Source organism: Coccinella septempunctata, chromosome 9 (genome assembly GCF_907165205.1).
Source record: "Coccinella septempunctata chromosome 9, icCocSept1.1, whole genome shotgun sequence".
NCBI classification, from domain to species: Eukaryota; Metazoa; Arthropoda; class Insecta; order Coleoptera; family Coccinellidae; genus Coccinella; species Coccinella septempunctata.
Window position 1 is genome coordinate 15,540,271 of NC_058197.1, and position 11,360 is coordinate 15,551,630.

Here is an 11,360-nt window from a genome sequence, read left to right on the forward strand (position 1 = left end):
AAAACTGAATATTATTTATCATTCCTGTTGAATTGAAGATGAAGGGTTAATAAAAATACCACAAGTTGAATAATCATTTTTTATTCTTTTCAAATACTTTCCTGGTAGGAACCAAAATTTCTGAGTCAGTCTTAATTAATAATAATTATACCTCAGAAAATTATAATAATCTAAGTACATAAATAAAATATTTACAACAGAGGCTTTTTACAGTGTCATCAAGAGTGGCTTTATTTACAATGTGTCCGTAAAACTTGGTACCTAGCTGATAACAATGACAAAAATTTTTAAAAATTCACTTTACCATTTCTTGTACCTAACGTACACTTTTATCAATTAAGTTTAGCTCTAAAAAACGAATGGCATGTTAACACTGTTAAAAAGCGAAGGACACCAGTATAATCAGAATATTTAAATCTAAAAATCAATCACAATGACTAAGAGATCTCCGAATAAATTCACATCCTGAATAATCAAATAACAACAAAATAAATTAAGTTAATTTTGGCAAAAAGCCGAATAATTAAAAGAAATATAATTCAAAAATAAATCACATCGTTTTAAAAAAAAACAGAGTAGTGGTAAAGCTGTACATTCTTCTTCATTTGGAATATTCGAATAATTTAAATCTTACTGGCATAACAAAACACTAGATTCCTAGTTACCGATCGACATGCTTCCAAACCCCGTTCCGGGGTTCGAAATGAGTATGTTCCGACAATAAATTAATGCTCATCTGAATTCTCGTCCGTACTTTCTGGAATTCCCAACACGAGGTTTCCCATTAACATCTTTCAAACGTTTCTGAAGAAATTTGAGGTAACTTCCTTTGTGCTCCTTATTTAAAGCAAAATTGTGATTCTTAGATATTTTGAAGTACAGTTTTCTGTACGAGTGAGACTCCCGAAGGTATATCTACCAGTTTTAGATGTGGGAGAATCCAGAAAATACGTAGGAGTCGAAATAATCTTCCATTGTAAATTATTACATAAAATATGTACACACCGCTCTGATTATACTGATCTCCATTTATTTAAAAATTGTTGAGCAGACAGATAATCCTTACCCAAAAAATAAATTAAAATCTCAGATTCGATTCGAATAGACCATACATAGGCCCGGTTGTTAGAATAACGCCGAATGCCCTTGTGTTCGTTTCAAACTAAAACTCGTTATATTTGTCTGGGAAAAATCTCGATATATATATCGTTATTGCTGTTCGAATACAAATCATCGAAAAATGAGATTGTTAGAGGACCATATTTGTTTCCGGCATGGATCATTTAGTTATTTTAACAACCGTCCCATCGACAATAAATTGAAGATCACATATCTGCCAAACGGAATAGAGAATCCCACATATTATACATACCGTCATGATAGTATACTATCAAGGTCCAACGCCGTATTCTGCTGAAGATTCAGAATCGAATCGATGGCCGACTGGACCTGCTCGTCCAGACTTTTACCCTCTATACCGTCCTCGGTCTCCAAGCTGCTGTAACCGTGGTGCTGACTCTGACCCTCGAACATGTTCTGATAACGGCTAGTCATGCACGACTGACCTGCCATCGTTAAATGAGTATTTTGCGATAAATTATTACTAACACTTTGTACAACACTATTAACACTGTTATGTACACCGTCCGTAGTCTTTTTATGGTGTTTATCCACCCTGAACCTCTTCAGGGTCTCCAGACGTGAATCGCTACTGGCCGAACGTTTGGTCGTTAGATGGGCGTTGTTGTTCGGGTGCTCGTTGCCGGTCTCCACGAAGTTCTGCTTGTGGTCGTCCCCGGGCAAACAGCCTAGCTCCCGCTGGATGCACGTCCACTCGTCGTACTCCTCGTTGCTCATCGAGCCCACCTGGTTCTGCAGGGTCACGTGATGACTAGAGGCCGCGTGCAGGTCTGCCGGCTGCTGCGACAAGTGATGGTACGAACCAGGGCTCTGTCCCGGCTGCTGGTGGTGGTTATTCTGACTGGACAGCGTCTGGTGGTGGTTATTCTGACCCTGCCCCTGGTTGGTCTGGTGCTGGCCGCCCTGCGGATTCTGCTGGAGCGGCTGAGGCCCCGAAATTCTGGCACCGTGATGTGTGGATTGGTACCCCTGCTGACCGAGCCCCATCTGATGACCGTACTGGCCCTGAGTCTGCTGGTTGTTGTGGTTCTGGGACAGGTGGTGCAGGTACCGCATCGCCTGGTTCTGGTGAGGGTTGAGCGGCGTCTCCGGCTCCTGGATGGGGTTGAGGTCGAGGAATTGCGCCTCTTCGGCCTCCTGGCGCAGCCTCATCAGCGACTGTTGCTCTTCGGCCAGGTATAGCCTATCCAACATCATCAGCTCGGAAGTTCGGACTTGCCTCTGTAATATTTTTGTTTAATGAAGACAAATCCAATTGGATTAGGGAAAAAACTCACCTGGCTTTCCTTTAGGAGTAAATATTTGTACTTGTCCTGCATCTTATCGTACTTGGCTATGAAATGCTTGGCGGTATGCTCGAATATCTCATCGGCTTTGTTGAGATCCTTCTGAGAGAGTACCGGTTGATCCATGCAGTGATACCTTATCAATCTGATGCAAGCGTCCTTCTTATCCTTGAAGGGCGTTTGTACATCCGGTTTGACAGCCCCCGCTTGATCTTGAGCCAGTTGAGCCTCGATACTAAAAAAAATGCAAGTGAATTAGTCGAAATACACTCTGGATCGGTGGTAAAAACTACTCACAGTTGTGCCTTTTTAGCTATCGAGTTGAACTGTTGCTGCGGGGACAGCTGAGCTGGGGGTGGCATACTGGTGGTTGTGGTGGCAACGTTGGAGGTCTTGGGCAATATGGCCTGATTGCCGTGGTGCTGTTGTTGCTGCTGCTGCTGCTGATTCGACATGATCACGTTATGTTGCGAATTGACAGTGTGCGTTTGGTGGCTGTGCTGTAACAAGTTCTGCGACATGTTGGATTGCTGCTGCTGCTGCTGCTGTTGGTTAGTCTGGTGCTGGTGGTGGTGTTGGTGTTGCGTTTCCGACGGAGGCATCGAACTGGGCACCCTGGGACTGGGCAGGGATTCCGGTGTGGGGACCTGCTGTCGAATAAAGAACAAAATGAAAATTCGGAGAACGAAACATCCTTCAAGTGAAATGAAATAGTGATGTACTGATTTTTTTCGAAACATTCATGCAATGGGGCTGATTGATCTGAGTATAATCATAATTTTATATACAGAGTGAGTGTATGTCACGTACGAATATTTTAACAGTAGATTCTTGAGGTCAAAAGGAACACTTTTTTCCTTTAGCATTTTATCTGAATCAGCACGTCTTTCAGTTTTCTCATTATGGCCATTACGTACCATAAAATACCAAAAATTCAAAGAACCCAACTCTTGAAACTAAGTTGAACGCTATCTACTGAATATTTGAACGTTTAGTAAAATAAAAGTGTTCTTCATATTTTCTTATATAATGCTCCGTTTTCGAGTAATTTGATGTTCAAAAATGAAAAAGTATCTGAGAAAATTGAAAAATTGGGTACTTTGGCTGAATACAATCCTGTTTAAAAGATCCACATATGTGTAGTGTCACAGATTCAGCTAGTTATTCTGAAGGTATTTATGTTTTCCGAGGGTGGCACAGCTCATTATGAGAACTCAAAATGGCTGTATATTTTTATCAGGGCCGAATCAGGAAAAATGGTATAGGAGAAACTGTTTCTTTGGACTCCAAGAATCTATTGTTACAATATTTGTACGAGTGAAAGACTCGCCCTGTAGACAGGGTTGTGAAAAAATTTGAGTGGTAATTTTTTGTCAAAAACTTGTGTGGGTCTTTTACCTACTAGGTGATTCATTGGTAAATGGACGGAAGCTAATAAAGGTAGATAGAGGATCAGAATAACCTAAATTCAAAGGGTCTATCTCTTTTTATAATCAAGATACAGAGTGTTTTACTGATTTTGCCAATTTATGAACCACCCCATATATTTTTATGATATTTAGTACGATTACTCTCTGCAATAACTAGTTTATGCTGAATTTTTCTTCAGGACCGGCCTAAGAAAAACTGATTTCATTTCTGCCAGTTTTCTGGTTCCTAGGAAACAAATCCTGAATACAATCCTGTCTAAAGATCCACAGATGTGTCAAGTAACAGATTTAGCTGGTTATTCTGAAGTTAATCTTTTCATCTGGGCTGAATCGGAAAAAATGGTATAGGAAAAAGATTCTTTTGACCTCAATAATCTACTGTTAAAATACTTGTACGAGTCGAAGACTCACCCTGTATAACATGAACATAACCTTGGTAATGAAGAACATGATGCTTAAAATGATCATAAGCCTATATTATGTATAAAATAAGCATAATCTCATTTTATGCATGAAATAATCATTTTTTGAAATTCCATGCAGAATATTCTACAGGCTGTCCCAAAACTAGTGAATCAAACGTCACACCCCGATAGAGTAGAACAAATATTATCGAATGGCACCAACATCAGTTCAACGAAAATGTACTGTTTCCAAGATAATCAGAATTTTATTAAAATACCTAAAGTTGCCGATTTTCGAACTATTTTTCTTAATCACAGGGCCGGTTTGTGAAAAAGGACATCGATTTTAAATTACACTGAACTAAGATTGTTTTATCTCCCCTAATTGAAATTATTTCAAGTAGTTTATCGATAAACTAAGTAAATGTAAATTAAAACAATTTTTTTTTTCTACACGATTTTTATTACTCAGAATAAACCCCCTCTATAGGGGTGATAATATGGGAGTAAAACGCTATCCTTGATCACAAACTGGCCTTGTGATTGGAAAAATAGTTCAAAAATCTGCAACTTTAGGTTAGGTTTCTTCAGAAACGGTACATTTTTGTTGAACTAATGTTGGTGTCATTCGATAGTATTTTATCTACTTTATCATGGTGTGACGTTTGATTCACTAGTTTTGGGACACCCTGTAAATTAAGATTAGGCTTATTTTAAGCACAACACAAGCACAATCTCATTTCAGGCATTAAATGAGCACAATCATTGTGCACAACATAAGTGTTGCTCAAAGAACGAAACTTATATGTACCTGATATGTTGGCACTGGCTCCGTAGATCCCCTCCTGAGGTTATTATTGCTGTGTTGCTGCATAGCCTGCACGGGACTCGGACTGGGAGGCTCGATCTTGACCGGAGTGGTGGCAGGCGGAGGGGAGTTCATGCTGGACGGATTGATAATCGTCAAGTGATTGTTGTGATAGTAGACCTTATCGGGGGGCAAAAGCTTCCCGGTGGCCAAAATCTTCTGCTGTTCGGCGAACAGATTCTTCAGCGCGTTCTGAATGTCCGCGTTCCCGCTCGACGACAGCTGACTAGATAGCGCCTGTATCTGCATCTGGATATTCTTTAGGTGCTGCTGCTTCTGCGGCGTCAACTGGATGGCGTGTATCCTCTGGTGTTGCATATTGGGCGGCGGGGCGTTGTTGGTCACGATGTTGACGTTGCTGCTCTCCTCCAGGATCTGACCGAGCAGCTTGTCCACCTCCTGGTTGCTGCTCGATTCGACCTTCTGCTGGTTCTGCATCTTGTTCTTCTCCATCTGCTTCTGGGAGGGGGACTGTACCATCGGTTGAGGCTGAACCATGGCCGAAGGCTGGGCCGGTTTCTGGGGTTGAGGCTGGACAACCTGAGGCTGTATCACGTTCTTCTGTGGGCTGTGCATGGAACTCTTAACCTCCTTATGGTGATTGATCGTAATAACCGGTTTAACAGACTCGATGTTATCCTGTGATAAACTCTTAACGGCCTGTATCTTGTGCACCTTCTTCACCGGTTTAATCTTCGGACTCAACTTCTTCTCCGACATCGAACTGTCGGTCTGTTTGTTCAACTGGTTGGATCTGGGCATGAAGATCGTCTGTCCATTGACAGTAAGTTGACCGTTCCTCTTTAGTTGTTCAAGTTGATCAGGAGTCAAGTTAACAACGTAAGAAGTCGGTTGCTGCTGGTTACCCCCGTCCATGTTCTGCTGGTTCTGATGCACCGATTGTATGGGTAGCTGGGAGTGGACCTGCTGCGAATTCACAGCTTGCATGGGTTGCACCGCTTGAATTGGCTGAGGCTGAACGGACTGGACCGGTTGCGGATGGACAGTCTGAACCGGCAGCTGGGATTTCTGGAACGGCTGCACCTTCAGAACTGGCTGAGAGTGGCTCTGGTGCGAGTGGTGAACCGGAGACTGTTGCGGTAGAGAAGTCATGGTCACCGATGGTTGATGTGTGGATTGAACGGTCTGGATGCTCTGCGGCTGGTGGTTCTGAATGTGATTTTGCTGCTGTTGTTGTTGCTGCTGCTGCTGCTGTTGTTGTTGTTGCAGTAAATTATGAATCTGACCCTGCAACTGCGACTGCAAGCTGTGAACGTGGGACTGTATGGAGTGAACAGTCGGTTGCACCTGCGAGGCCATGCTGTGTATCGGTTGTGGCTGAACGATCTGCATCGGTTGCTGTATCGCAGCAATGGGCTGACTCTGAACCGTCTGATGCTGTATGGTTTGCTGCACCGTCTGCTGTTGTATCTGAGGCTGGAGGGCCTGTATCGAATGTTGAACAGCTTGAGGCTGCACCGTCTGTTGCTGAACCGTCTGGATGGTCTGGCTCTGGACCGTTTGCTGTTGGATGGTCTGCACGCTTTGCTGCTGTATCGTCTGGACCGTTTGTTGGACAGTCTGCTGATCTATGGACGGCTGCAGGACTAATCCGCCGTTAAGACCGATGATCCCCTGGAGGATCAGCTGCGACTGGAGATCGTGGTTCATCGTGGGGTCGTGCTGTAGGACGAAACGCCCATCCTCCCCCATGGCCAACTTGAAGCCCCCGCTGCTCCTCTGCACCATCAAACCGTTGTTTATCGTGAAGTTTGGGGTTATGAAGGGGCTGAAAGGTATGCCAGCCTGCCCGGAGGCTTGGGAGTTGTTATTCGAGATCATCCCGCCTTGAAAGTTCTGGTTGAGGACCTGGAGAAAAATAAGAATAGCTTGAATGTTCTATGATCCCTAACAATGACATATGACATAATTATGACAGTAGAAAAACCATATTGTTCGAATTTTATTGATTTCTTACCTGGACCATAGGGGTAGCTGCTGTATTAATGGTCGGTTGGGCAAGCCCTTGAATCTGTATACTCCCCAACTTCTTCCCATCCGCCTGGTGCATGATATTCTGCGCTTGCAGAGTGTTGGCTTGGATTGTGCTCGCCTGCATCTGAATCTGCTGTTGCTGCGGCTGGGGTGTGGTGGACCCCGGATTGTGCTCGTTTTCGCTTTGCGAAGTGTCACTCTCGAACTGAATATCGTCCTCATCCCCGATACCTACAAAGGCCCAAGTTATGAATAAAATGCCGAAATTGAGTAAGTCCAGAAACACTCACCGGATAATTTCATCAAGTTAGCCAGATCCAACCTCTTCTTGACCTTAGCCTTTGGCTTCTTCTTCATCTGGTTCTGAGCGTGCTGTTGGGCAGCCTGTCCCGACATGCCTGTACCGGAATTGTTCATGGGGATATTGCTCATTTGAACGTAAGTAGTCGGTCCTGCGTTGCTAGGTGCCAGCTGTACGCTGTTGGTCAACACCCTAACCATAGGCTGAGATCGTGGTTGTTGAAGTTGGATAATCTGCTGGCTGCCTTGCTGAAGTATCAAACCCTGGGGAGTGTGCGTTTGCATTTTCGGCCCAGACTGCGGTTTTAGGATGAATTGCACCCCGGGGGTTGCTGCCAACATGGGCATCTGATTGAGCAGTAACGGTTGAGCCGACTGCATCAGGGTTGCTTGTTGATGGGTATTCGTCGGTATCATTATTTGAGGACTGTAAAATTGGGACATGAGACTATTTTTCCGTCATAAATTCACACAGTTCTATGATCCATATAAATGACACATGCAAGAAAATTATACGGGCCCAAAATATGGGAGGACAATGAATTTTAAACAATAAATAGAGCCAAGATTTGTCCTCCTACCACTGTTTGTGATATTAGAAATAATTTGTTCATTCTCATTTCCCAGATTGGACCTGAACTTTTACTTGAAAGTATTTGAAATATACGTCAACAGTCAAGATGACAACAAATTTTGCATATATTATGGTTAAACTACTGTATAAAAATAAGTATTTATAATCGACTGATAGAACTGCTTCTTTCAAGGTCAACGGAATGAGTTCTGTATTCAAACTCAAATCAAGTGAAAAATGCTTCAATTTGTAGGGAAAAAATTCAGTCGACTCACCTGACACTAGCCTTAGGACTGGGTTGTGGGCTGCCACTTGGCTTCGGTAAAATGTTGAGATGCGGTTTGAGCTTTATGATATTCTGCTGTTGTTGCTGTATAGGCCTTGCCAGAAGTTGATGGTTGTTGTGGATAATCTGCATCACAGGAAACGTTTGAGGTTGCGGTGTTGGGGGCTTCAAACTTGGCGATGGCGACTTGAGGCTAGCAGGCGAAGAATATGGAGACGCAGGATAAACCGGACTCGAATTTGTATTCGAATAGGCTGGAGACATACTGGTAACGATCTGGGGCTTCTTCACTAAATTCAAGTTATTGGAACCGACTACGGTGCAATTTGTACTTAAACTTTCGTATTCGATCTTATCATGCTTGATATTGTGGAAATTTGTTGAATTCTTCGGGGACTTACACATCTTTTGACCAGGCTTCGATGGAGTCTGAGACATGTTTCCAAAACACACTTGTAGAATTAATTACAAACCACTCACAGTTAATTTCTATCTAAATACGACATATTCGAACTTAAATTCACTTAAATAAATTAGCACGGAATGTTCTTTGTATGAGTTATCGGATACACCGATATTGTCTTTGTTTAGGCATATTTGAAACTTTAGGAAGTTTTCGAAGGGTCCTTTGTAACACTGAAAATCACTCATCCAAACTCGAATAAGGCCATTTTTTCGTTGAAAAAATCGAGAAACACTATCAATGAAGAAAGCATTATTTCCAAGGGTAGAATGTAGCCATGTTTTCACTGTTTTCCAAGGGTGGTTGAATGGAAATCCTCAGGAGCTTCTCTTCCTCTTTATTTTTCATTGAATTTAATTTTAATTCTCTAGGATAAATGTATAGAGATACCCATGTAAATCCTGAAACAAACGAACAAAAACTTGTACCCAAACATAACCTCTACGCTTAACGTCAAATTTATCTAGTTTACACGCACTTTTAACACTCAAAACATCGAAATTCATGAATGGGGAGGTGTAAATAACGGTTATTAAGTTTCTTGGGAAGTGAAGAATGTCAATATTATTTGTTTATAAACAATTTGCAAATTTGCAATCACATAACTAATCATCGCACCGCCATCTTTCCGATGCACCTTTTTTCTTCCTTCCCCTCAACACCTTTCCCCACCTCAGGCGTTAAAAATGGAACAGTCCAAACGGCATAAGATGAAGATTGAATCCTTATATTTCCCTTATGATCCTTAATTTGTTCGTGGGCTATTAAGCTTTCACCGGTTTCATTTTCATTTCAAATTCCACGCCCCCAAACATAATCAGTGAATTATGTAATAAAAAATCATTTATCACCTTGCTGAATTAACGCGAGTAGTGGGGCGAGAACAAATGAAAGTCAAAGGTGGAAGGGGAAGTTTATGGTGGAAATTGTGGAATACAGCTCAAAACAACGAATATTTAGTGAAATATAGTCCTTTCCTCAATGAAAAAATTAATTCAGGAAATTGACTACTGATTGATGAATTATCAAGAATGTAATTATGAAAATCAATAGAAATCTTAGGTTATAAAATAGTGACATAAAAATGTAAGCAGTTCAAATCGTAGCCAAATAGATATGGACATCTCCTTTTCCTTTGAATTTGCGTAGTATTCAAATAAATTTAATGGCATTTTCATCCCAGTATAGCGTTCCCCACGCTTTTCATCTTAAAATGTATAAAATTCTACATACCTTTGACAATTTTCACTGCACCAGCAAAAACGGGGTTCAAGACAGATGTAGCAGGGATATGCGTGTTTTGATTGGTCGAGATGAAGCGTCATTTGATACACAAAAAAATAAGTTTTATAACAGTGAGGTTAAAAGGCGATAACTCCCGATTTTCGCCTTTATGTCACCTTGGGATTTGGCTGTAAAGAAGCCGCCTTTTTGTTGAAAGTAATCGTTCTGTAAATATGTTTTGAAGATAATGATGTTTTGTCATTTATCCGCGGCGTTTGAGCCATGTTTAAACAATAAAAAGATTGAATATTGTAATCTGACTCCGATCTTGAGTGTTGAGATGAACAAAGGTGTATCATGTTAACTAGGTCAAAATTCCTATAAAACAAAAGAAGACGGAGAGTACAGAACAGAACTTGGATAAACGTCAATAATTTGATGGTAGAGTGATAAGACCTTTAATTATTCGATTTTATACGGGTCATCCCCTTAAGCATCGTGATTTTTCTGAGAAAATATGTCAGATCAGAATATGAAATAGATGTTTCCAGAGTATTTTCGGGAAATTCGGACTGCTTGAAGAGTTACGGATAGTTATATCAATGAGTCCTATTTAAAAGGAAGGACAAAAGTATGATTTTGATTATTGATTGACATTCAAAAGCGACGTGTGTAGTATCCGATCCCTGTTGCCTTGTTCACTTACCAACATATCATACCAGTGGCGTAGTGTTATAGGGTAACAGTTAATTTTGCTGTTATATTGTTTTTGTATTATTATTGATAATGTAAATACAGCGTGTGATAGATCCTTCGAATTCTTTTTGGATTGTTAGTTCAAAGTTGAGATTTAAATTACTTTCGAGTTGTTCTTTACTGTCTTTTGAATCAAATTCATGAAAATAAATCTGAATTTATCTGTTTATGATCCTTTATAAGATGGGATAATCATTAATTATTGGAATTAGTATATTGTCAGACTTTCATTTCAACAGAGCTCTCATATGGACAATTAATATTAGTAATATTGGTTTCTTGAATTTGAAAACTAGAATGGTCCTGGCAATATTTAATAATATATCTACCGCTTGAAACGATTAATAAACTCATTATATAATAATTGTGCTAATCCGAATTATTCGCATTTTGAGTACTGAGATACAAAAAGGTTTAATCAATTAAAAACTCTTGTGAAAATTTCATAACCCTTTAAATTTCCATAGCTAGGATATGGAATTATTCGATTCAAGTAGACTATTTTCTGATATCCTTTCAATTGCATCTTTTTTGATCTTTCAAGCACTGTATGATACTCATCAAGGTTAATACTTTACTTTGCCTTGAATTTTATCGATCAATATTGTATTATATTCGAAAAGCAGCTATATAA

General features: G+C 40.7%; 2 protein-coding genes across 4 annotated transcripts; both read right to left on the minus strand.

Moving 5' to 3' along the window:
• Positions 1-65: 65 nt before the first annotated feature.
• LOC123320020 (putative mediator of RNA polymerase II transcription subunit 12) lies at positions 66-6,996 on the minus strand. 2 transcript variants are annotated; one of them, XM_044907158.1, is made up of 4 exons: positions 5,072-6,996; positions 2,724-3,073; positions 2,418-2,661; positions 66-2,361 (listed from the first exon to the last, which is right to left on the minus strand). In XM_044907158.1, exons 1-4 carry the CDS (start codon positions 6,968-6,970, stop codon positions 1,375-1,377), a joined length of 3,480 nt encoding a protein of 1,159 aa, XP_044763093.1. In that variant the 5' UTR covers positions 6,971-6,996; the 3' UTR covers positions 66-1,374. The 2 variants fall into 2 exon arrangements, with proteins under 2 accessions (XP_044763093.1, XP_044763092.1); XM_044907157.1 differs by having other exon boundaries at positions 2,724-3,076.
• Positions 6,997-7,083: 87 nt separating this feature from the next.
• LOC123320618 (probable basic-leucine zipper transcription factor N) lies at positions 7,084-10,795 on the minus strand. 2 transcript variants are annotated; one of them, XM_044907980.1, is made up of 4 exons: positions 9,980-10,795; positions 8,273-9,147; positions 7,414-7,850; positions 7,084-7,354 (listed from the first exon to the last, which is right to left on the minus strand). In XM_044907980.1, exons 2-4 carry the CDS (start codon positions 8,719-8,721, stop codon positions 7,092-7,094), a joined length of 1,149 nt encoding a protein of 382 aa, XP_044763915.1. In that variant the 5' UTR covers positions 8,722-9,147; positions 9,980-10,795; the 3' UTR covers positions 7,084-7,091. The 2 variants fall into 2 exon arrangements, with proteins under 2 accessions (XP_044763915.1, XP_044763917.1); XM_044907982.1 differs by lacking the exon at positions 9,980-10,795 and adding an exon at positions 9,225-9,645.
• Positions 10,796-11,360: the final 565 nt, after the last annotated feature.